At 40.3% G+C, this 27,843-nt stretch overlaps 1 protein-coding gene across 4 annotated transcripts in view; it reads right to left on the reverse strand.

Moving 5' to 3' along the window:
• Nucleotides 1-27,843, reverse strand: part of LOC121701051 (ephrin type-A receptor 6-like) — a 107,977-nt gene that overhangs the window by 52,223 nt on the left and 27,911 nt on the right. For 3 of the 4 annotated variants that reach the window (XR_006027517.1, XR_006027511.1, XM_042084093.1), the window contains exon 4: nt 643-798. The exons of the other annotated variant lie outside the window; for it this stretch is intronic. Coding sequence is in view for 1 of the 3 variants with exons in the window: in XM_042084093.1 (XP_041940027.1) it covers nt 643-798 (156 nt within the window). In the remaining 2 variants the exon portion in view is untranslated. The remainder of the gene's footprint in view (nt 1-642; nt 799-27,843) is intronic. 4 annotated transcript variants of the gene reach the window in all.

Below are 27,843 nucleotides of genomic sequence, written 5' to 3' on the forward strand. Positions count from 1 at the left end.
GTGAGGTAGAGAAATAAGTCTGTTCCTGTGTGAACAGACTTATTGTGATGTCCTTACGTTGTATGTGATCAAGCCCTCCACCTCTTAACCAGATGTTTAGCCAAATACCCAAACAAACGTATTAGGAAACTGAGAGCTAACTCATTTAAGAAATGTCCTCCCAATTGCCATAGAGTGTAATGATCAGTACATTTCACAGTAGCAATACTATGCATTTATGTATTCCCAACAAACATTTGTGACTACTTTTTAACACTCCTAGAATATCTTCTCCCCTTCTGTATATTTTCTAAAGCTAATCAGTCTCAATATGATGAATAAAACATTCCATTGTTTGCCAGTGATTGCACAATAAGCACTTTAATCTGAAAAGCAATGGTTGCAGGCCCCAGAGGTCTAAGATTTCATCCTGGCCAACAGAAATGGTTTTCTTAAGACCATTCACACAGATGGGACTAAAAATTGGATTTGAGTAAATTCTTTCAACTTTTAACCTCCCACTGAAACTTTTGGATGAATAATAAGCGCATTCCTCTTAAACTGAAACACACTGAGAATATCCACACATTTGATTCCATGAAATGATAGCTTTTCCATACAACATTTTATTGAAAATGCCCCACAGACAGAGCATATACTTACGAGTGCAAGCCATTGAGGGGGGGTCTTTATCTGCCCTGAAGTAGCCTTTCTCACAGTAGCACAACTGGGACCCATCATCATAACTGTAACTGTGTGGGGGACACTTAGCACACTTGATATTCCCAGCAAAAGCCTTGTAGAAGCCTGGCCGACATGCTGAAAAGGAAAGAAAAAGAAGAATTAAGCGATTCTTGACAGGAAATGAAACCTTTCTTGAAATGTGTGGGGTCAGTCTATTAAAAAAGTCTACTAAAAATGACAGACAAGCACGGTTTATTTGCTCCTGAAATAATGCTAAATGAATAATTTATATGACTATTCAATTGTCTTACAAGTATACCACTTGTTTATGCGAACCACCCAAGCATTACAAATTCATCTCCAACGTGTGAACTCAGAGACATATTTAAATGTTTGTGTTAAAAAAAGTTGCAAATTCCCCTCCCAACTGAGCTGCAGTGTTATCACACGCTAAGCAGATCATGTTGACAGAAATCACGTTGTCATAATGGCGAGCTGGTCTTTTGTGCTGGCATCTGTGCAGTCTGCATCTGCTCCTCAGCCGTCCTCATGTCAGGTGAGGGAAATGAAGGTGATGGAAGTGCTGGCTCCCCTGGCCTCTCCTCCCTGTCTCCCAGCTCTCGCTTTCAAAGCACCAGTGTCAGAGGGACAAATGGCATTTCAAATCCTCTCCAGTCCCTTGCTGATAAGTTTCAAATGTATCCTGAGACAAAGGCCCCTGGCCCACACACACTTAGCCAATTCCACTTCAGCCAGCTGTCACAGTGAACATCGATTTAACAAGGTAACACAAGCTGAGCGATTTGAGGGCTTCACCTTGAAACACTGAGTGTCTTCGTGCTTCACATTTTTCACCCTTTGATATATTAACCGGCTCAGGAATGGGAAGCCCTGGATTCAGTGCCCCCTCACAACAAATGAGACCAATTAGATGCGGCAACGACATACAATGTGGTCTTATCAATATTATGAGTGACATCCTCTCTTCCAGCACAAGGCTGGCATGCCATTAACCCCTGCTGTACTGGTGGCCTTGATCCAAAACCTGTCACTCACTTGCTCTCTCAATGCCATCTTATAAAGTCATTGAGGCTGTGCACTGACCCTCAGATGACCTGTTCACACAGATGATTGAAGTATTGTTTAACAAAAGCAACGGACACGTCAATGCGTCAGCAGACTCATTTGAAGAAGAGCAATATCTCTGTGCACAGCATTTCAGAACAAAGACGCAGTTTCCTCACAACAACCTTATCATGCAATCTACATGATAAACAATTAGCTATGCTTCCTATAAATGTGCATCATACAATTCTATAAATATAGTGCCATGCTTTTATGTTTACATAATCAGAGAATAACTTATGGGTAGGAAGACCTTGTTCGCAGTTAAATATATAATGAATACAAATAAAACAAACTACACACAGGAAGAGTCTATCTGCATGGATAAAGAAATACAACACTGGCTGCGAAAGACTTGGAACGTATCCAGCAGGTGCAATTGCCACATCACCTGCACTCAATAACCAGACAGAAAATGGCTCTGTAGTGGACAGGGGTGTGTGTGTGGAGGGGGGGAGGGATAAGGGACTCTGGCCGGGGAGGATAATTCGCTGACCTGGGGGCTCCGCTAATTCTGTGTGAGTTTCCGAAGGTTAATTAGCTCTGGAAGTAATCCAGAGCCCCAGTCCAGAGAGGCAGCACACCCCCACCACCACCACCACTGTCAGTGGCAGCAGCAGTAGCAGCAGCAAGGCAGCTGCAGTGAGATCCACAGGAAGGATTTCAGCACCCTGGACAGCACCCGGCCCCTCAGCCTAGCAGATGGGAGGAGATCTCTCGTGTCTGCAGCTCGGCAGCAGGCCTGTCCTTCCCCTTCAGCACACTCCCATGGCCAAAGAGCCCCCCTCCTCCTCACTGATGGGGAGATGATAGAATTGCATTCCCATGTGACACGGCTCTCTCTCCTCTCCGATGCCGCCGACGACCAACAATTTCAAGAAAAGCACAATTCTGCAGCATTTACTTGCAGAACCACATGAACAAATGTTGCAGAATAGTTCAGCTCTTGAAATCAAAGAAAGCGTGATAAGATGGGTGGATGAGATAGCACAGTGGGATGCATCCTACGAGTATCGCATATTGAAAATGGCCCAATTTCAATTTTGCACAGCACAAAGGGCCTATCTCCTCTCCCTGATGAAAACTTCCACAGCATATTAGTTTTCTTGGCTTTGTATAGGCTGGTTTCACTATCTGTGAATAATATATGGCATCCATAATACAGACATATCAGACATCTATGGCTGTGTTCTGATATTTTATTTAGGTAAAGATACATTTTTATCAGTGCTGTATATTAAAAAGCTAAGACATTACATGAAGACTGTCATAGAACACAATGCCAAAATGGTCAACAAAAAAACATTTCAGTATTAGGAAAAAAAGAAAACTTTTCATTTCCTTCAATCAAACATGGTCAACATTGGCAACGGACAACATGACGAGGTATTAATAGATTAACATAATGAAAAGCACAGTGTGATCCAAATACAAACCACTCAGGTAAAACAATGCCTGCCTACCCTGCTTCAGACCAGTAAGACTATTTCAACACATCTGAGCAGGCTCTCCGTCTACTTTTAATTATACATAGACCGAATACACCATGGATGTTATAGAGACATTTTAACACCATATGTTGCAGTGTTGTAATGATCTGTTCTCCATTAGAGACATAAGATGAAGTGAAATCAATAAATATCATAAAAAACTGTTAAAATCTCAGCCCTTTATAGTGGGTTTTAAGGGTTTGATAAGCCATTAAATAATCAGCATACAGTATTTTATGAACCTCAGGTACGCACAATACACAATAACACTCTAATGCAATCTATGAAGCAAAACTGAGCCAACCAGTAAAGCTTTTCTTAAAATATGTAAGTGATGATTTGCATTGTCTTGAAGAATTATCCATTGTGAAACTGTGAAACTAGAATGGTTTACACATCTCTCACCACGCACAGAAATGGGCTACAGGGTAATAGCATTATTCTGGACCAAAGTTCATCAAGAGGAGCACTATGCTCGTCCAAGGGGTGTAATATATGTGCAGACCTGTCATAATAATCGCCAAGAACTCAGAAACAGTTCAATCAAAAGTTAAAGCTAAATTTAAAGATAAAGCTAAAGATATTTAGCAGACATTTTTATCCAAAGCGATTTTGCTCCTATTCACTGATAAGGGCTAGTTTAGATGTGGAGATTTAACTGACCAGAGGAGTTTGTGTACTGTGAGCAAATACTCATATCTAACAGAGGTGCTGACTTGGGATGAATTTCCCAGAAGTGCCACTGAGCAACCATCATGGTAAAAAGTGAGTGTTAAAATGATCGCTTCTCTATGATGTACAGTAATACCAGTAGTGACTGAATGATGCTTTTGGGAAACACAACCCTGAGTGGTTGGCAGTCAGTTAAGCAGGCTCAGCTATCAGCAGGCAGCTGTGTGCTTGAGTTGCTGTCTAACCCAGAACTGACCACTGAACATCAGATTGGGGATACTCCAACAAACAAATGCATAAATGTATGTATACCTTTTTCTACCGCTTGATCAGAATAATACTGCAAAGAACAAGGGAGCAAAGAGCAGCCGACAGATCAACAGAGAGGTACTGGATCACACAAATGGAGATTAATGTTGGATAAGTCTACCAATACAATTAAAGATAAATAGGCTACTTGTTAACAAATAGAGATTAATTTCTTAAGAAACACAAGTGATTGACCGATCCCAAGCCCCGCCCCCTTTTGCTATGTCACAATGAGGACTTCGGAGGACCTCGGTCAACCTCGGTCAATTTTGAAATTTCTAGTGGCCATTCGGTATGACAATACGCCAGTTATGCGAATGCTATAATGCTTCTTTTGCGAGTAGCTTAAGTAACTAAATAACTAAAGAGCTCAAAAAGGTTCAAAGATAAGCCTGGGATACTTGTAGAAGTGACATCCGATATCCTGACCGTGTGAAACGTTAACACACATAGGCCTAACTTTGCATAACAACCTTTGCATAACTTTGGATAGGCTGCTACTTTTCAGTAAAGAAATCTGAGTGTGTACGAAAATGTTCCCTTTATTTGTGTTCATAACTAGGCTACACACAAAAACATAACTAAATCTGGTTTCCACTGATGAAACGACAACATAAGCCTACGCAAAAAATTATACCTACCTTGCAGGAACTGAACTCGCATATTCATACGATTGGAAGACGCGCAAAAGAATACACCTTCAATCACGTATCGCCTTACACACAACAAGAATACTTTCAGCTTTGCTACCTTGCCATGTTTAACTTGGGATAGAAGACTGTTCACAGAAATAAGCTGATGATCATTTTTTCAACAAACGCAATAATAGCCTATACTGCGATGCATTATTGATGGCTGAACGAGAGATAGCCAATGTCTTCTAAAGATCGAATCATGTGCAGATTCAAAACTATGCAGTCTCGAAATCGCCCATATTAGACAAAGGCTACTACATTGCCCACGTTTAAATTAATTATAGCATAAGCGGGCAAGTCTAGTGCAAGACAAATCACGTCTGCAAACTGCAGATATGTCAAACGTGATAGGCATGGGTTTGAACTCGGAGTGGTTTTCTTTTCAATACACTTGTATCATGTTTATTTGAACTCTTCCTTCTAAAGCAGCCATTCAAAATAATAAGTAGGCTATCGGCCTACCGAAGAGAAGCTATCTCTCCACCTCCCCAACATGAGCTGCTTGGCTAGTCACTCTCCCAAGTTGCGTGGGAACTTGGATCTGCAGCACTTGGTCCCGTCTTCTATTAATCCTCGAAATATGGTTAGATTTTGTTATGGACACGTCAACACCATATTTTTGCACAGACCTGTTTATTGAATCAGTCACATCTGCAGCAAATAAGGTAAACTACCTGCTCGTGATAACGTGCTAATTGTTTATCCCCAGTTAACATGCATCCCATTAAGATCCACGACACCGGATTTGTTTGTCCTCAATTTGTGGTGTTCCACCTCGTTGATAACAGCAGACATTGTGAATGTGTCCATCTGCATACTGAAGGCCTTTCTGGCCTCTGTTTTTTGAATATATCAAGATTACTTGACCCCCAGAAATCCAGCATACACTGTTGCACTCGGCTAAATGGGGGTGCTGCGTCCCCATGTTGAACACGCGTTCTCGCACACTTTCCTGCAAACTTGTCCGACTTAGCAACAGTAACTATGGGACTGACAATGGGAGGAGGGGCTTGGGATCGGTCAATTGTATGTATTATCCATTATTATTACACAAATAGAACCACATAAAACTGTTCCACATCAGCCTCACAGCATGAGTGGAACCCAGTGCAGTGATGTTCTGTAGAGAGATTCAACCCAAACAAAGGCCAATTAGCTGTAACTGTGAAGAGAGCAATTGGAGTTCACAATAACCTCTGAGTGGATGCTATTTTGAGACCCAGACACACAGGTAATAGATATCTGTTGATTCCTCGTGATGGCTAATGTTTGAAATAACTTGGACTTGAATTTCAACATTTACCTGAACAACACCGACATGAAAAAACAGGCCATGTAATGTAGAAATTGAGACAACCCCTTGTTTTCGAGACTCAAGCAGAATGTATACCACAGGAAGATTGCTGTATCTGCAATGTTTCCTGTAGATAAACCAGCAGCTGCATTAAAATAATGTCTTTTTGCACAACTCTTCAATATGAACCCAACACCCCAAAAAGTAGAAATGCCGCTTGGATAATCAGAAAACAGGTGAGCATCACACTAACAGCAAGGTATATCTGGCTACTTTATTTGGGACTAGAGGGAATGCATTCATCCTGTTGTTGAGTGGTATCTCTGCCTGGAGTTAGAACCATGGACAGTTTCTGATGTCCACTGGTGCTAGTCAGCTGCCAAAGCCAGTTGGAGGCCAGCTGAGTGTGTGCTGTTCTGACACCTACCCCATTGTGCACGCTACAATCCACAGCAGAGGAACCACACGGGCATCACCATGTACTGATTAGATGGACGTTTTTGTCAACAATACATTTTTAGGACATAGTGGCTGTCTGTTGGTTGTTATTCAGGTTGGCTTCATCCTGTAGAAAAACTGCCAAAATGCAAAGTATGCAAATGAAGCAATGTGTCATCCTAAAAAAGAAATCATACCTCTGGTAAAACAAGGGCAATTTTCAAATGTGAAAAATCAGGTAGTCACTGACCTAGCACCTTTTTAATCACACTAAATCTCACTTTTACAAGGAATAATTGCTTGGTCCTTGTAAGTCAACGTGCACCTAGATAATCCTGTAATATCCTTCCAGTTTCACATTGGCTTATGTTGTACTAAGGAAATGTGTGGTAATGAATTTATGAAACTTTGAAAGGTCGATGGTAGAGGTCCTTTAAGAAATACAGAGCTCTAAAGACTCTTTGGCTAAATGGGCTAACAGAACTGTAAAGCTTTCAGTCTGCAGTGTTTTATGGAACCATAGTGATAGAGAATAATGTTCAAATAAAATCCTACAATAACTGAAAAAGGCCATGTGGGTGGAAATGGCAGCTGTAAACGTGAGGCTTTATGTGCATGCCAATGTCATAGAGACAATGCACTATTACGCTGACATCACTGACATTACAGCCACATGACAGGGCTGGAGTTAGGATGGGAAAACTACAATGCATTGGTTTCCTCCTTTCATTTTATCCCTCACCTGCACAATTTATTCTCAGCAAATCCATTTTCCAGTCCATGTCTAAAATGATTCCCCCTTCAACCTCTCTCCTGAGCATTGTACTGTGCAATGTGCCTGTATGCTCTCTAGAAGTGGCAATCAGCTTTTTGTTAAAGACATGTGCTCTCTTTAGTAGGACAGACAAAACACTGATGTGACAGTTACAGTACCAATGATTAACTTAATGCATGGATGGTTCTATATGCATTTGTGTGTATGGCAGGGTTGCATGAGTATGGCAGGGTTGTAGGCATCAAAGTACTGAATTGCGTGAGGTGCCGCTTGTCTGTGGCTGCTTGTTCATACCATTTGAACATCACGGTGGGGTTTTCAATTGTGTGTCGTTCATCTTGCGCCACACTGTCCCATCTGATGTTTATCAATCCATTTGGTACACTCTTTGTGTGGATTCTAATTATCGGATTCTGTAAGTCATTTACCACCCAGGACGGGGGAATGCAACGTGTATAGATTCCTAATGGCAAAACAAACTTAATGAACAGATAATAATCTGGTATGAGGACGGCAGTGACTCATCACAACTTCCTTCCACATGACTGATGACTACTGAACTTCAGAGCTGCTATTAAATGAGTCCAAATGATCTTTTCAAGAGGTCACATTTGCATAAAACCCTTTGTCAGAGGTAAACACTACAGTGACAAAAAAACATTAAAAAAAATTGATATCTTACAATGAATTCAGATTGTAGACTCTTGAAAACAGTTGACCTCTAAGTAAATATGGCAATTCACCAAGAACTCCTCTGACCTTTGCTATTTCTACAAATCAAAGACATATTGTACATTTTCATTTTACTTGATAAAAACCATAAAGCTCATTGTAACACTGTAACGCGGCTGTAGTCCTTTGCATAAATTGCCATAAACCTCATGCACAATAGCTGATGAAGACAGAGATTACATGAGCCAGAGTTGTTACTTCTAACTGCAAACTTTTCAGAAAAGTATTCAATTCTCTAAGGCTTCATACAATCTTATTAAATTAAAACCATGGTTTCTGCTGTCAAAGATATATAAAAACCACAGGAACAAAGGCCATATAAAACTATTTGACAAAATGATTTATACTGTATATGCAGCACAGGAGCATGGAGGCTCTGGGGGGGGGGGGGGGGGGGGGGGGGTGTTTATACTGTATATGCAGCATCCTCTGCATGGGCTCAATTTCGTTTTTTTTTTTCAATTAGCACCTCAGTTCTGACATCTGCTAAGCACATGTGGAGAAGTCATGTAATAAGCTTTTCTGATATAGGTGCTGAAATGACAAATGACAACCAATTATGAATGTGATTAAATATGCAGCTATATGACAGAAAAGCTCAATGATGTATGATTGGCTTTGATATTGACTGTAGGAATCAATGCTTTGAGGATTTCCATATGTTTTTGGGCTTAATGTAATTGAAATGTAATCTCTGTAGTTGACTTTGATATGATGAAACACTTACTACAAGAGGCTAGACAAATACAGGAAAAAATTATGAAAACAATCCCACAATTGCACAATGAACACATTTTCAGGGAAGCAATTATTATATGAAATAAAACTGGCAAACACATGGTTACAACATTTCACTAGAATGAAGGCAAACCTTCCTCTAAAACTGTCTACATAAGCCAGTTAGATGACTTTTAAGTATTAAATATTAAGCAGGGAAGGACACAGGAATGTTGTTTGGAAAAGAAGCATATTAGGTCATTCTTTCTTAACTTCACTTAGAGTTGTGGTATTACCATTTCTTAAGTCATCGCACATCAAAATGGCAAGTTTGCAATTGTGGACCTCTGGCATCAAATGTGATGGCAACTGTAGCCATAAGAAAAAATGCAGGGGTGGAGAGTATTGTATTCTGGTACAATGTTGGCTACTTGTACTTGAGTACTTCCATTTATTCCATACTTCTACTTCATTACAACTCAGTATGAAAGACATACATAAGATGAAGATTACACAATGGATATTATAAAAATATTTATAATATAATATAATATAATATAATATAATATAATATAATACAATACAACACATTGTTCAAGATTAAACCAGTAGTTTAGAACGTTTCAATTTCTGACATAAGGATCTGAATTCTTCATCACTGACCAAATGCAGTTTGGGGCCCAGAAACCAGATGTAGTGGAGCAAAACACTTATAAACAAATACATCTTCCTCCTGTGAGAGTCTAGCAATAATAATGAGCTCCAGTCTAGCCTGAAGCTACGGGCTTGATTTAAATTCTCATCTATAACTGACACATTGACACAGTGAATGAATGAGAGAAGTAGGTAAACAAAAAATGTACATTTTGTTGTCAGTCACAAACATGCTAAATCAATTATGTCTGCAACTGTGGCAGCTCAGATTGTAAGGGAATTTATTTAGCCCAAACAAGTTTGACAAAAATGTCAGGCCACAACGACCACACAGGCCACAACATCAAGTCACAATTTAGTTACTTTCTTTTGATTTTTTACTTTCTATCTTCATCACATCATTGCGCAATGCATACGTTTATATTCTTGAAGGTTGATAACTATTGCTAAGGTTCTTTTACTCCCATGCTAAAAAATCCCACAAAGTTGAGTAATTGTCTTGCACAATATGTCATAGAGCATATCTGTCTGGTTACAATCAGTCTGTTGGTTTTTAAGTTTCTCATCAAACCACACCACATCTATCTTTCCAGCCTTGACTATTACTGCGCAGGTGTTACTATGCTTCATAAAACTGTAGTGGAAAGAGGCACTCATCATCACCTTCAATTCCTGACTCATTAGGGATCCAGTCCACAAGCACACTTCACCCTACGGATCCAGTACACAGCCACTTTCAGATTTATATCTGCCATAATACAAACCATAAATAAGCAAATAGAAACGGATCTTTTCCTGATCACAAAAGTGGGATAATAGTTATCACCATTGTAACAATAGTTATTTGGCCAAATCTCAGTGCTGTTTCAGACACTGGAATCACTGCTTGACATCTTTATGAATGTGCAATGGAACAATAGAAGCCCTCCCAACAGTTCAGTGCTTCAGTCTGATTTACACCACCTTTTGCTGCTGTTATAGCTGTGTGTTAGGTCAATACTTATCCTGCTGTGCCAGCACTACAGCCTTGTAAACATCCACTACAAGACAATAAAACTGAGGCATTACATCAAAAAGACTTTTTCTCATGATGGTAAGTACACTTATCATTCATATGTTGGACACTAGCTGGTAACTAATATAAGATACTGTATACGTTAACGCTGAAAAAGTTACCCCAAGCCATCTGTAATGTCTTGGTGGTACAGTTACACAGTTTTATGGCACAATGAGTCTGCTGCTGGTCTTCTGTGTAACAGAAACTAATAATTCTTCCTTTACTCCCTGGGTAATCCTCCACTCTCATGCAAGAGCACACATGCAATTTCATTTTCAATGCCTCAGCTGTTTTAGCACTGAACAAAATCTAATTTTTAAATGTTTCTGTTTAAAATAATTCTGAAATGTAAATTACTGATTGTAAAAGAGAAGTCACTATACTGGTGACTTCTACGCATGGTATTCTCCTCAAATTGATCTCTATATTAATAATTTATGGACTAATTAATTTATAGTAATGCTGCTATACAACAATTACTAAAAGCGATATCACTCATTCCACACATATTTCAATAAACATATATCGTAATTAGTTAATAGCTACTACAGATAGAACATAGGAAATTTAAAAGATAACACTAATTTCCCTGTTGAAGTAAATCATATTATTCCATTATTAAAGGTGCAACAGAGTTCCTTATATGCATCCTGTTCTCACTAGTCCTCTGCATGAGGACTGGACTGGTCAAGCATGTGGTCTGTCTGGAAATGGCCAGCTGAACTCAGCTCATGTGCAAATGCTTCCTGTGGCTCTTTAATCATGTTGAACGCCAGATACCAAATTAAATCTGTCACTTCCACAGCTGGACCCTGGCGTGGTGTGCAATTTGGCATCTCGGCGCTAAATGCCCCCTCAGTGAGAGGGCTGCCTATCATAGTTTGTCATATGAGGACTGTCAAGCGTGTCGGCTGTCAGGGCAAAGCGTTTAAAGAGATGCTGGCCGTACCTCCCAGCACTGGCCTTGGGGAAGGAAGGACTCATTCCCTCCGAGAGGGAAAATCATTTACATTGGCTGATGGAGATGTGACCATAAGTGTAAAGAACTACAATGCACACACATACACACACACACACACACACACACACACACACACACACACACACACACACACACACACACACACACACACACACACACACACACACACACACACCTCAGTCAGTATCTCCAGGCAGACTGTGTCCTCAAACACAGTGACCTTAACTTGATAAAGGCACCAGGCTTAACGAGGGAACAACCCGCAGAGGTGCTTAACTGCCACCATATAACAGAAGCACATAGGTACCCAGCAGTTCTTTTAATCAATGAAGATTAGAAAAGACTAACAGTGGGATTTTCTTGCACATGCTCGTGTTGAGTGGGATTGTAGAGTTTGCTTTCTGAATAATCGTGTAAGTTGATTTTATTGACCACTAACATCCATAGTTAGCATCAGAAAAGCTCAGCAGTCAAAGGCCTCCAATCACACATCCCCAGCAACAAAATATCAAGAGATCAGCAGGGTCAGAAAAAAAAGGAAATTTGGGTTTTGATTCAGTCTTTCAGTTCCACCTGTCTAGAAATGAATCTCAACAGGAAGCATACAAAAAGAGTAAAGTGTGCTAACAGCCATTTGGCACAAACAGAAACTAGGAGTGACGTGAAGAAGACCAGTGTCCAGAGAACTAGTTCTGCCTTACAACATGAATGCTATGAGTAGCTGAGTAGAGAATAATCATATTTAATATTGAACACAGAAAAATAAACGATAAATAAAATAAATACACATACTGTACTGTATATGGCCCCTACAAAACAAAACAAATTAAAATGCAGAGGCAAAACGTTTCTGTAGAGAATAACTCCTGTCCTCTGCTGTGAAGTACAGTGCTGGACTTTTTCATGAAAAGTCCATGAACCCAGCCTTGTCCTCAAAGTTGACACCAGCCTATATTCAGTGAGAGATTAGCCTCCTGCTGTGGAGCTTGTTGGGATTACAGAGTTCAAACTTCATGTCCTGCGCTACAGTGGGAGAGCTGGGCCAGGGCCCACATAATTGGCTGAGACCAGATTCTTGGTCTCCCCCCCCCCCCCCCCCCCCCCCCCCCCCCGCTAATGAATGAGGAACTGAGAATCTATTTTGGAGAAACTACAATGACACGAAGCACAGGAGATAAAAGACAAAAAATTATACAAGCAGCAGTGAATTTTGGGGAAAGAAATAAAAAAGGGAACTTTCATTATTGTGATTATTCTGGCAACCAGCCAGAATTCAATTGAATCAATGACAATGGTCTAAATGTAAAAATCATGAATATGTAAATCATCAATTTAAAAAATATTCCATAGTACCTTACTTCTAATTCCCAAAGGTCGGCAAGGAGGAAGTGATGATAGACAATATTCCGCCTGGGTGGGTTGTTTTAAACTCCTGCGCTAAACTGAAATTTCCAATGCACTGCAGATTTTGGATGATGATATATTCTTCTCTGACAGAAATGCATGTGGCAATCACAAACCATTGCTACTTGAATCTGATTGATCTATCTTGCAAAAAAATCTATGTTCATTTTATTGGAAGAGCTCCAGATTATGCCTACATATTTCTATATCAGCAGAGACCTGGGGGTACACCTGTAGTATGGATATTCTCAAAGCTAACATATTCTGGCAGAGTTACATAAAGAACACAATGTTGTTGCCCTATGACAGATGAGTATGTGCCGCTCTGTCCAGCACCTTATTTTGTTTGAATTGTAAACTCAGGGCATTGCTGTAGAGAGCTTAATGGCCAGACAATTTCCCCTGAATAAACTATGCTTGATTTGGGTAGGTAGGAGGTAGTCTAATTAAATGTTCTGTCAGCAGTAAATAAATGTAATGTTGTAAATACACAATAATAACTATGGTATTCTTAATATTTATTTTTACATTTTCATATTTCATATACAGTATCTTCTCTATTTTCTTTACTTGCATTCAGGTTGGTCCAGCTGTTAAAACTCATCACATTAAACATAGCTAGCAACCTACCATATCTTATGCCTTCCCCATTTATATAGGCTACTGGCCAGTGCTGCTCCACTGAATAGGCTACCATAGTTATTGGATCCAGTTGGATGCTGACCATGGAACCTGACAGTCAGTAGGTGCTGTGATAAGGCAACCATCTGCCAGAAATAAATGTTTGAAACTAAAAAAAAGAGCCACAGAGAAAACAGACAGCACACTCCATAACCCAAAGCCCCGCTCACATGGTTACTGCCACAACACAATTGAGAGTGTCTGCAACCCAGATGAACCTCACAGTGCAAGTCACCATCAATTAGTGCTGAGAGAGTTATTTTTGAAACTTCAAAAACAACTGCAAAGGGCAGACAATACACACTATTACTTGCAGAGAAAATTGTTTGGGTAAACATATAAAACTTTAAAAAAGTAATGGCCTGCTTACATAACACCCGACATTATTGGTAACATAGCCTACTATTTTGCTTCCTGTCACTCATGAGGGCATTTTTATGACTGTTACTGCACAACTTTCCAATATCTGAAGATATACGTCTGTGCCAATCATATGTTGCCATATTAAAGGCCAGATTATGGCATTATGGCATTATGCAGCTCTGTGTTCCAGGCTAGAACACATAAAAAAAAACCTTCACAGAAGCTGACTATATCACCAAAAGACTCCAGTTAGCATGTTAACAAGGTTCTAGAAGCGCCAACAAGGCTCTGCATGGCATTTTGCATGCCTTTTAGGGAGCTAGATCGCTAGTTTCAGACCAAAACTCGCATAGTGCTACTTTAATTATGACCACAGTAGAAACAGTAGTATAACAACTACAGTAAACAAACTAGAAGATGCAAGTCTTTAATATGATCAAGCACCAACAGCTCCTGTTTGGAACGGAAGCCCTGCAGTTATGACACAATGATTTCCTGTCAGTTTAACCGTTGGCGGGCCTCCTTAACTGTTCTCCACCTGCTGAAGCAACTAAAGCAGCACTGCTCCTGTGAAAGCCTTGGATTCGCCAGAGGCTCCAGAGGGACAGGGAACAGATGGACTCATAAAGAATGTTTACTCATATCCTTTTGCTTTGATATGCAAAGGAGCAGTTCAGAGGGAATTAGAAATGTACTGACCACTAGTTGGTTAAGACAGCCGCCCTCACAAAGCATACACATAGCACACAAAGAAGCTGCCATGGCAGAGCACAGCTGCCTGCGTTCAAGAGGACAGTCACATCCAACAGAGAGAGAGAAAGAGAGAGAGAGAGAGATGAGAGAAAGAAAGAAAAAAAATAAGAAAAAGAGAGCCCTCCATTGTAGCCTTAGGCAACAAGTATAATTGAGACAATGTGATGTGATTTGATATACATTAGAATTAATACCTCATACATACTACTCTTGGCTAAGGCTCTGTCAGCCACCAGTCATTCAGGGAGATATGTACAGTATGAAGTGATAGTATATGTACTAAATTGCAAGAGAAAAATCAGACAGAAACTCTTGATAAACAAGCACATGCACGGCTGGTTCAATTGATCACCTGCTAAAAAAGCCCACACCCTCACCTTCATTGTCAGTGAGGTGAATTTATCAGCTATGGAAGTCCCATATTAGTATGCTACCATTGCCAGTGGGAGGGACACTTTCAAATGAATAGTCTTCTTCTAATTTGTGACTCCAAGTTTGTGCTGGAGGCGATTAGGGGAAGTGCTGGGGGTGGACACCTTGTTTTATCGCTGTGCTCTAACGAGTTCCAGAAAGTTAAGCTAGACTACGCCACAGCAGGACACTGATCTTGGCATCGAGCTGAAACGCAACTCCCCCTGTCCCCTCAAGGACTCAGGCAGCATGCTGGAGTCAGATTCATCGCCTTAAACTCCAGGCAGAAAAACTCCTGCCATCCATCCACTCGCTACATTATTCAGATCACTGTCAAAGCCCTAATGCACACGAGCAATCTGAATTTATCCACAGTAATGCATGCTACTTTATGGTACCCCAATAAGAATACAAACATGAGACAGACAGACAGCACAGACAGTATTTGTGTGCATCAGGTCCAGTCTGCTTTCTCAAAGGCAAAAGGCGATTGCCAGGTGTTCTTTAAGTCTGGTGCATTTTAAAGGCACTGCTGCAGGTGGTGGGGCTCCACTTTGATCCCTGCTATGACACCCCTGACAGTTCACAGAAAACTCATTCATCCCTAGGCTAAAAGCACAACTAAAAATAAAGCTGAAAGTGCTGGGAATTTAATTTGTTCCATAAAGATCCATATGCTCTATAACAGAACAAAAGGAACAGCAAAGTACCAAAGACATGAGTAATGGGTTCACAACATCTGTGAAGGTTACATTGTCTATAATCAGAAAACAATTTATGGCTTCTGCCAATCATCACCATAATGTGTTATTTAGTAGTTAATGGAGGGCTGGGGAAAGGGCCAGTTCCTTATTACAATCATTATTACAATTTATTTGGGAGATAAATGCACCTGGTTTCCCAGAGCCTGCTATATCATTTGTAAAATATCTTAACCCTAACCTGACTTAATGTACCTTATGGTGTCTCCCAAAGTGGGGCAGCCGTGGCCTACTGGTTAGCGCTTCGGACTTGTAACCGGAGGGTTGCCGGTTCGAACCCCGACCAGTAGGCACGAGGGCTCAAGGGCTGAAGTGCCCTTGAGCAAGGCACCTAACCCCTCACTGCTCCCCGAGCACCCCTGTTGTTGCATTTAGCTCACTGCGCCGGGATTAGTGTGTGTGCTTCCCCTCACTGTGTGTTCATTGTGTGCTGAGTGTGTTTCACTAATTCACAGATTGGGATAAATGCAGAGACCAAATGTCCCTCACGGGATCAAAAGAGTATACTTTTACTTCTTTTACAAAGTGTACTTTTGTAAGATTGGTCTGGACTATTCTTACCTATACATAGCTTTCAGATTGTTGGTCTAGATATATGCATTGACTGCAACATGCTGTAAGACCAATAGTTTTGCATTACATTGCATGTTTTATTAAAAAAAAAAAAAAAAAAAATCTGGTATAAAATGTATTGCCCATTCATTTTAAATATAACATCTAGCCTACACATATACAAAAAAAGCTTTCACTCAGGGGAACTCTTAAATCTTAAAGATAGGTTTGGAAATAATTATAGAGAAATAAATAACTTTAGTGAGGTATATCCCACCATAACTGGGAAACATGGTACCTAAGATACTGAAAACCTGAGTGATTGTTTACTGTTTTATTGTGTTCTATTCGATTGTCCTGAATATATCACCAATGATTTACAAATTCAGTCTAATCTATATTTGTCCAGCCTAGATAAATGTGCCACATTTAAAGTAACACTAACTGGAGGTCTACAGTAAGAGACATTGAACTTGCTGTGCGTCTTATTGTAACATGTTAGCTATTGTTTATTGCAGGGTTTCTTAACGGGTGGATCGGGACCCAAAAGTGGCTCAAGGGACTGTTCGGGGAGGGCTGCGGAGCTTGTGTGTGTTTTTTTTATCACCCATTTAAAATATTGATATATTGGACCTTTATTTTGATAGACTTGACCATGGACAGTCATTGCCATGGACGTAGACAATGTTAATGTGACAGGTCATGTTAGACATCATTTTAGCGGTAAACGCAAGTAGGCTATGACCCTGAATATTTGAAGTATGATATGGTTTCACTTAAATTGAGACAAAATGGGGCAGAAACTCCAGTGTGCGATGTTTACTAAATTGCTGGCACATAAGAGAATATGCCACATGGAAACAAAGCACCCCTGCCAAAGATAAACCTGTCGAGTACTTTGAAAGGTGACGTCAGGAAAATGTCAGCATGTTCCAAACAAGTAGGCCTATAGGCACTTACCATGAACATGGGAAACTGTGGGTCCCAAAGCAAGACCAGTTAAGAACCACTGGTTTATTGTAATTTTACTTGATAGGAATGATAGGCAATTTTGCATAGTTGCAATACAAATCCTAAAACCGATGAGCTGCAGAGAGAGCTTAGTTATAGCTAATGTGCAACTCTTGCCACTATTGGGATTTTACTGTAAATCCTTGTTTACTGTGTACTGCCATACAAATGCATAGCCAAAAAGGTATGATATAAGATGATGCAGGAAATTGTTAACATAAAACATGTGGGAACACTTTACACTTCTCTGCCGCAGCATATTGGTCTACTAATCAAAACGTGAATATCTAAAGAACAGCAGAAAGCTGGCTTTTGAAAAACTCTATCTTGTCACTGCTACCAGCTCTATAAGGCCGTTGAAAAAATGGCTCTGCTGTTGCTGTTTGTTGTCTTTAACCGTCTGTTATTTTTCTTTTAAAATACTCCACTGTATCATGCTAAAAATGGACCCAAAAGAACATAGTCTCACTGATTGGCATATTCTGGAGCAGTATTTGCATGCTGCTGATGCAGACCATATAAAATTAAAACCTAAAAAACTTTCCATTTTACGTATGCCAAGGCAAACAACCCAGAAGTTTTAAATACATACATCAGAATCCTTGAGAGGCTGTCAGCCTAATTTGCATTGGTTCAGCAAAGCCGATTGGGTGCTATTGTGAGCACACGCATGAATGGGGTCACCAAGAGTTCATGGAGGAAGAAGAAAAACACCCACCATTGGGATGGGATGCTCATAGCAGAGCATTTTCTAAAACTGACCTACTTTGCTCATATCAGTCGTGTGTTGAGCAGCCAGGATTAGCCCATCAGCGTTGAGCTCCTACTGTGGTGGAGAGAGAGAGAACGGAGAGTTATGCCAAATGCATGCAGCCATGTCTAACAGGCTTGGATGGCACTGGTGAGGCTGTGGACCAGCAGATTGAGGGACACCTGCCGACTTGAAAACTCTTGCCCTCGAGTCACTGTCATTCAGACAGAGCACTGGTATCAGTCATCAGTTTGAAGATCACTATGTAGGCCAAGATGGAGGACTTTATCTTGCCCGAAAGACAGGCAGAACAGGTGCCTAAAGGGTTTTCAATGGCAACAACAGCACAGGTGCTCCAGAGTTCGAGATCATGGAACAGTATCATCCATATAGTCAAGAGAAGAATCTGTCTAGCAGTCTGAGGTCTAGAGTTAGAGATCATTGATGAGCAGTGACACCCATAGTCAAGACAAGAATCTGTCTAGCAGTCTGTCCAGCAGAAGTCCAGAGGCTATTTGTAATCAGACATAATTACATATGAAATAAAACGCATGAACCTTGTGAACTGTATGAGAAGCCCTCATGATTGTTATTTCACTAGCACTGCTACTGGGTATGAAGAACCCTAGAGAAGGATGTCTGATTAGTGACTCAACCATAATATTCTTCCAAAGTAAAAAAAAAAAGAAAAAGAAAAAATTATATATATATATATATATATATATATATATATATATATATATATATATATATATATATATATAAAATATCTTCTAATGTTGGTCACTTGAAACTTGAACAAGCATGTGCAATAGCATGTCAAGCGTCTCTGCAAAACAAATTTGTTGTTTGCTTCTCACAGCCTCCTCGGCGAGCTTTCATTTATGACAACAGAGCGCCCCATCACATCAGCGAGCTGATGGCTTATCTAGGACACTCCATAAGCTCTTTAATGACTTATTCACTGTCATAGCTGGTAGACTAAAATAGAAATGGAGGAAAAAAATCAATTGAAATGTTGCAATGTCTGACAGCATTTTTGCTAGCAAAATAAAAAAAAGTATCAAATGCTAGGCTGCCTTTGTTTTGCTAGCAGAGGAGGCTGTATGAGCCGTTCTGCAGAGCATTGGGGATTTTTTTCCCTTCTGCTAGCTTTGATCAGGCTAGCCTTTGAAGTAACACTCAGCAATAAAAAAGAGGAAGCAGAAGTCACCGTGAGTTCATGTATCAACTTGGCACAACTACTCACAAACTGCAATTTACATAATTTATTCTTCAGTCAAATTAGCATAAACCTACCAGTTCCCAAGACACGCAACAAATGCACAGCTACCCCTCCCACACAGCCTCAATTAAACAAATTACACAAAATGCATTTGCAATCAATTACATTCCTGACTCAGAAAACAAAACATAGACAAATGTTCACATCTTTCCTCACATCTTTGACATGAAAAGGCATTAATGAAGTGAAGGTGCATTCACTTGACTTTTGCTAAATACCTTTCTACCTACACACAATAATAATATCAGGGTTTTGTCTCATAGCAAGATTCCCTGCTTTTACTTCTACTGCATTATGAACATGGATGAATTTGAACGGACTATAATTACAATGTGGCTTCAGGCAAAAACACTAAAATCAGCATGAACTAAATGCTTACAATATTCACACATGCTGTCATAGCCTGACATGCACAACACTGCATGTCATTAGCATTTCTCTAACCCATGTTGGCCACCTACAAGATCCTGTGCACAGCAGCACAGCAGCAGCAATAGCTCCAGAGTCAGACTGGAGCCCGTTTGCCATGCAGCCTCTGCCAGCTTGCCTCCCCTATGCTCCAGACAGACTGTCAGCTCCGTCCAAGGACATTAACATCCCTCAGTGTTCAGGACAACGGCCAACTCCACATCTTCTCATCTCCCTCTCCCTCTGTTTATCTAAAGCTCTCTCGCTCTCCTAACTCTCCTGCTGGGCACTGTAAATGTACAATTGATGACAGGAAGAGGGGAAGGAACTGTTCTGTTTCTTGTATACCAGACCTACTTTGTTGGTAAAAGTGGCCCATGGTTTTCCAGTATAGACTTCATGGGCTGTATCCTTGCTATTGTTTTATCCAGTTTAGACAAGCCAGTGCAAAATAAGATAAGTAAGATAAGATATTCATGAGTAAATAATAAGTGATCATCTCCAGATTAATTTGCCATTTCTTTTCTCCAGTGTCATTCTTTCTGTCATACCTAAACATTTGCTTTCTTTCTGTCATACGTAAACATTTGCTGGGCAATTAGAAACAATTACTTTCATTGACTGTAATAGAAAAATAATTAGTCGAATCAGTATGAAATCTTCAAAAAATGCTAAATGTGGCAGAAGTTGTGTGGCAGTTGGAAGACAGCATGGGAGTCAACACTGATGTAAGCACAGATTAGCTAAGGGTTGTTGTTGGGCATCACACAAAGCAAAATCTCTAAAATCTAACTTCCGCAACTTCATGGCCATTTTTTAACAGCCTAAGTCAAACTGGTGTTACTTGTGTGACATTAAATTCATGGTGAAGAGGGTTGAAAGTATCATATGTGAATAAGTCATGCTCGCCTGACAAAATTGTCAGAACACTGCTATTTAGAGGCAGAGTGACTTTGCTCTCACCCTTCCACTGCCTTATGGGACCTAACATCAGAACGTGAACGTAGTCAAAGGAGAGAAAAATAAGTTTTGCAGGTGACGTGTGGGAAATACATGGCTAGCACAACAAAGGTTAAAACATTCACATTAACCCTAATTAAAAGAATGTATTTGTTCAAAAGTATGTCATGAGGCACTTGGGAAGGATATGCAGCTTTCAAATTGGCAAGTTCACATTAAAATGACTAGACAAGTCCACATAGACAACAACTGTGACCACAAAGTTATGACATATTTTAACACCAATTGTTCTTCTATCACTCGTCTTGGTCTTGTTTGTTAAATGGCAATATCTGTGAGCAATAAATACAGATAAATATAAGTTATCAGTGTTTTAGTTGATGTTTCAGCATTCACGGTCTGTGTCTCCATATGTACCGCCATTGTTGTGTAACGTCAAGACTACCGCATCTCAGCCCCTACTTTCCAAGCTGGAAATCCATAGTGCTTTTTCTAGTCAGAGGTCTGAAAGTTTGGACATCTCAGTTTTCTGGAATGCAACATAAGATGTGCTGCTCGTATGCTCGTACAATCCTTGTAAGGCTAATGCTAGTTTCACTAGAGAGTCACTTGCACAACTAATAGCTTTTTAATTGTTGTACTGTAATTACAAACTTTCACAATGCTGTAATTCAATAGTTATGACAAACTTATATTACGAGATATTTGAGTGGTGTCACATGCATGGATTGGATATTGTCCCATCAACTTATCAAGATTGACAAACAATAATCACTGAAGAAATGGCAGATTCCTCCAAATGTGCTTGGAAGTATTGCAGTCACAGGAGTGCAGCTGCTGTCTTTACTCCTGCTACTGTATACAATAGCACTGCCAAAACTCACTCCATTAACATTACTACTGCTGCTACTACTGCCACTGTGGAATGGAAGTATTATTTATGATCATTTCAATGTTTCTTCGAAATGTATGAGGAATGGGTACAACTGTAATAGCAGCCCAATGAGTGGTGGTGCAAGAGGAAAAATATTATTTTGTGTACATCATACCATTGACCAAAATTTGCAAGAATGATGACTTGGAGTGTAATGGTAATAAAGAAATATAGCTGCAAGCAGCAATGAGGGGGCCAAGCAGATAGGCCGGAGTAACCATGGCAACGAAATGCTGTTAGCTCAATGCTGCAATCAGACGTATGGCCATAAGCTATCAAAGCAAGTTTCACGTCTAGCACGTCAAAAGTTACAAGGCAAAATGCATTTTTGCTAATTGCAGTGACCCTAGAGGTCAAAGGTCACAAAATTTCTTCGGCATTCACCTGATGGGGTCATGAGTCCATGTACCAAGTTTGGGTTTGATACATGCAACGATTGCTGAGATATGAGCTCACTTCCTGTTTGGCAGCTTCGCTACAAATTTCGATTGGATGTGACGGGCGAACGCTTCTATCAATTGTTACAGAAATAAATTAAGTGACAAGGCATGGTCTGAAGATGGTCTGTGCCAATTTTGGTGAAGATCAGATGAAATTTGTGACCTGTGCGAAATTGTTGGTGTTTTTGATCAAATCAAATATGGCGGCCGAATAAATTATATTGATGTGACAAGTTGCCCTCAGTTGACCTAAGGACCTTTCACAGTATTACCAGACACCACTAGTACAATTTAATTCTAAGCACAGCAGCAGCTACAGGCCAAAAGGCATGTTTGTGAATTACAGCGCCCCCTAGAGGTCAAAGGTCACCAAATTTCTTGACGGTCCTCCTGATGGGGTCATGAGTCAATGTACCAAGTTTGGTTTTGATACATGCAAGGGTTGCTGAGATATGAGCTCACTTCCTGTTTGGCGGCTTCGCCGCAAATTTTGATTGGCTTTTACGGGCGAACGGTAATACTTCCTAAGACAAAAAGTGATTTTGTGAGGCTTGGTCTGAAGATGATCTGTGTCAAATTTGGTGGGAATCAGAGAAAGTGTTTTTGATGAAATCCAAAATGGCGGAAAATCCATCATGGCGGAAAATGACGTCATAGGGTGCGTTGAACTCGGCTTGGTCCAAGGATTCCAACAATACCTGACTGTTGAAAATCGGTCCAACAGGTCAAAAGTTACGTGCATGAACGCACGTCCAACTTTGGCCTGTTGGTGGCGCTAGAGGGTTCGAGTTGCCGACATGAAACTTGGTGACATGAATCATGGGACCGTCCCCAATCAGTGTGCCAAATTTCCCAACTTTTTACCATACGGTTCTATGGGCTGCCATAGACTCCCATTGCATATAATAATAATAATAGGAAAACGTAGAAACACAATGAGGTCCTCGCAGCTTCGCTGCTTGGCCCCCAATTACATACATGAATCACTTGTAGTGTGCAACAAGACCAAGATGAGTGATAGAAGAAATTTTGCTAATCTTGCTAATCCAGGGATTCTGGAGGCTTCTCTTGTGAGGTACCCAATTAAACATACACCGAAGCTGCATGTTAAACTCTTTACTATTATTATTATTATTATTTACTGCATTCATTTTTTTACATGTCACACTGTGATCAAAACAAACTTTGTGTCAAACTGGCTAGAAATAGCACCTTCAGTCAAAGGGCCTGTAAGGCCACATCCCTGCAGTACAACACAATGTGCTAGGACACCCTGAGATACATAAACCAGCATTATTCAGGTCACTGCTACCATTCTATTACGGGGCTTGAAGAATTGTTTTCTGATTACAAAGAACAGGTAAAATCCATTTTGAAGTTACTATTATGTATAAGTAGGCAAAGTTCTTCCTAAGTTAGTTTTAAAAACATCACCGTCACTGTAAAGACATTCTACAATCTTTCAAAAGCTGAACATCTAATGAGCAAACATCATCCCCAGGTTCCAGTGTCCGATCTACTACACTTAAACTACACTTTATAACTGTATTTCTTTTTTGACCATTAACAGTAGTCCAGCTACAGTTGTACACTGCATATCACCAGAAAAAATATTCAGAGAGAATTTTATCTTAGCACATGGAGTCATACACTGCTAAATTTCAAAAAGAAACTTTTCAGTCGGGTGGTTTTAGGTGGTTCACTTTAACTTTTGAAGACTTCTCATCAAAGAGTAATCTACAAAGTAATTCCGTACTCTTCAAGCATCTTCTAAACCTATGGCAATCTAGGAGTAGTCTTGAGGACTCCATTCTGTTACAGTTGTGCTCCTGGAAATATGTCTTGAAATGTAATGTTTGGATGACTTGGATAATAGTATGCAGTTTTATTTATTTCGACACAAATGCACTTTACTCACCTGAAATATTAAATATCAAACATGAAGATAAATCATTTGTATTGCAACTTGCATTATTGTCTTTAATGGAATCGGAATTGTGTGTACGCTGAAAAAACACACTTATCCCCATAACAGTGGGCATGACATCATCAATAGCAACGATGTCAACTCTCATCTGAGGACTCCTTGATGAAAATAAATGTCTTGAGGAGTTTTGTGAATAGACTGCTACCTCTTTGGTAAGTATTTAAATGTGATCTGGGGACTGTGTGTGCAGCAGGTCGGGTCTTTATGCACTGCAATTCCTGAATTTCTCATGGAAGCAGGCATTTAGATGGTAAAAACTGAGTAAATGACTTCAGGGCAAAAAAGTAAGTGACTCCTCACCAGAAAACTAAGTGAGGAGGGCATGCTGATTAGACATCTATTGTGCCTAAATAACAGATTAAATTAGAGACATGATTGCCTCGCACATCTTAGAAAGGCAGAGGCTATTCTTCAGTCAGCTCTCGAGTCTTTGATTAATTGTCATCTTAAAACCAGTGTCCTCACCTCACAAAAAAAGAGAAATATATTTTGCGTAACCTATGGTTCAGTTATATAATCTAACTGCATTGTATGTGCTTGTTTCAATGATATAATCAGGATTAGATCCCCTTGTTTGAACTCCCTCTTGCTCTCTCTTATTGTATAATCTCTCTCATGTTTGGAGTGCAAAAGAGTTGGATTCTGTATGGGATTCTACTGTTTCTCTGCTTCGAGGGTGTTCTGTTGCCACTGAAGTGCTGATTTGAAGTGTGCACACACTCACCCACGTATCACCGCATCAAATGGGCCACAGGGGAAGAGCCAAGCTGCTCTGGTGGCTCTACTGTTGGGACTAAGGCATTCATGTCTTGAATCCTCCCCAAAGGCTAAGGCCTTCTACGCCCCCGATTGCTGTGCTTTCATACCCTTGCTTGTCTGAATCCTGAAGTACAAGCCGAGACTATTATTCAGAAACAACTTTCCCAAAAAAGGTTTTGTTGCCTTAGGAAGATGATCAAGTCAAGTATGAAATCAGCAGCAGCACATGTGGAAGGAAAAAGTCAGCTGTTCGGGAACAAACACAAATCACATGATGTGAAAAGGCGTTAACAATGTCCGGCATGACCTTGCTTTAATAATTGAAACACCATTACAATATTACACACCTCTCTACCTTATTACTATGATGAAAGCTCTACTTTGTCTCATCATTTCTACACTGGCTTAAGTCACTTTACTGTCAATATTCTTTTTTTTATTGATTATCACAATTCTGCTACTATTAGTCTATACATAATTGAATGGGTTAGGCCCTATACATCCTAGAGCTGATGTTCTTATCCTCTCATATCTCTATGTTTAAAGAATATAAGGTATATAAGTAGGCCTCCATACTGTAGACTAGAATCCAAACTAAACAGGGTGAAGCAGCATGTAGAGCTATTCTGCTGCAAGCAGCTGCAATTAACTTACAGAAAATACCAGATGTGCCCCAATTGTGCCTACTTTTAAATTCAGGTCATTACTTTTCACTTTTGAGATTTATGCTAATTATCTTAATTACTTCTAAATTATTCTATTTTATGTCATGTTTATCTACGTCCTTTAACAGTTTTTTTTTTGCTTTTTCATTGAAAGCACATTGCTTTGCCTATGCCTAAACTTGGCTTTCCTTGCTTGCCTATTGGAAGTTGTTATTACTACCAGAATAAGGTAAATTAGTGGGAATCTGACTTGATGCGGTAATGTAATGGTAGCAATTTTTCAAGTAGACTAGTCCCCACTGGTAAATGGTTACAGTAGGTGAAGTTACATTACATCTGAACTCAATAATTCCTAGACAGGCAAATGGCACAGACAGCCTTATCTAGACTAGAGCCTGTGAGTACCGGTACTCTGTGCACTAAATTCTCTGTCTTCAGCACCATTACATTTTCTTTAAAAAAGATTGCTCAATGCTAAATGTGAACATGTGGCCACATTTGCAGGTACAAATGGTACCCGTCCAAATAACCTTTAATATTCCCCCTCCGTATCATGCACTTTTCAAGCTTTAGTATCCGATGTTGTGAAACAGAGGGACCCAGGAGACTGAGGAAAGATTACAACTGGGTTTCCTGGGTTTCAAGGTTAAAATTCCTCACACTGACATATCGTGCCGATTGGTAGAAGTGGATGGGCTAGGGGGAAGGGGTGACAATGACCTTCTGATGACGACCTATCCCTGTGGTGACAGCCACAGGCACCACTGGCCTTTCCTACCTGACAGGCCCAGAGACCAAGTATGAATCAGGGAAATCTCTGACCTTTAGTCACTCCAAGGACAGACGGCTACATCTTGCCCTTAAATCAATGCTGTGTCTTCAATGGATACGTAAAAGAAGTAGCATCGGAGAACATGAAATATGAGATGGAAACATGCACAATGCATTTCTATAGATCAGCAACCATATTTCCATTCTACACTAGGGAGTGATAGTCTTACCATAGGCAATAAACTACTGAGTGCTACTGATTGAAAAGATCTCACAGTCAGTTTGGAGTTGTCGGAGCATAAGTTTACTGTACTTACTTGGGTAAGGGTCTTTACCACAGTTACAGAAACTACTACAGCCTATTCCTTTCCCATCTTGCACATTGATAGTATGTACCTTATGCAGGCTGGGCTGAAGACTGGTGAGCAACGAGGTGAAAAAAAATGCTAAATAAATAAATATAAGCTTTTTTTACAGTGGGAGTCTGAGATCCAGGACCACAGTGACTGTGGTGAATATGATGCTGGCAAAAGCTGTCCGTTTTTAGCTGGGGTTTAGAGAAGTCTTCAGAGAGTTTGCAGTGCTGTGAAAGGATTCACTTTTTCAGCCCCATTACAGACACACAGCTTGACAACTGACAGCCTTGTGCGACTGCAACCCTTAATCTATCGAGTGATCCATTCTGCTGATAGTGCCCTAGGGTGGGGGCAGGGGGGCGGGGGTCCGCCTTAGAAGAAACCAGGAGCAGATTTACACCGAGATTTCCCTAATGCGACACTCCCATTCCCACTCCTGTCCCATCAAGGGAGAAAAAAAGGCAGCTTCTTCATCTGGGCTTCAAATCAACCTTAAACAGCAAGATCTTCTTCATATTTGATCTCATGTGAATGAGCCTGTGGACTGGCTTTCACAAAAGATGAAATGTCACCACGTTTGCTCTGACAACACAGGAGATTACACTGTGGCAGCGACGGCCAGTGCTGCTCTGTCACCCAACATCTGCCTCTGCACTCTAGCGTGAGACTGCTCCCATCTGAGCGCCACTGATATTTCTGATTCGCAGACTAATATCAGCTTTGGGAGTCATCATCTCAGTGGCCCAGAACAGAGCTGCCTGTCTCTGACATGAGACATACCTCAATACACTCCATGCAGAGGACTCAGATGGCTCGGGGAAGGATTTTGTTTTATACATAAAATGCAGAAATATGACATTTTCCTTCTTCTGTAGCAGACAAACTACACTAAACTTATAGCAATAAAATACAACAGTATCATTGGATCAAATGGACATCGAAAGATCTGTTATGTGTAAATACTCAGACAGTTTTGCCAAACATTACC

The sequence above is a fragment of the Alosa sapidissima genome, chromosome 2 (assembly GCF_018492685.1).
Source record: "Alosa sapidissima isolate fAloSap1 chromosome 2, fAloSap1.pri, whole genome shotgun sequence".
Taxonomy (NCBI): domain Eukaryota; kingdom Metazoa; phylum Chordata; class Actinopteri; order Clupeiformes; family Clupeidae; genus Alosa; species Alosa sapidissima.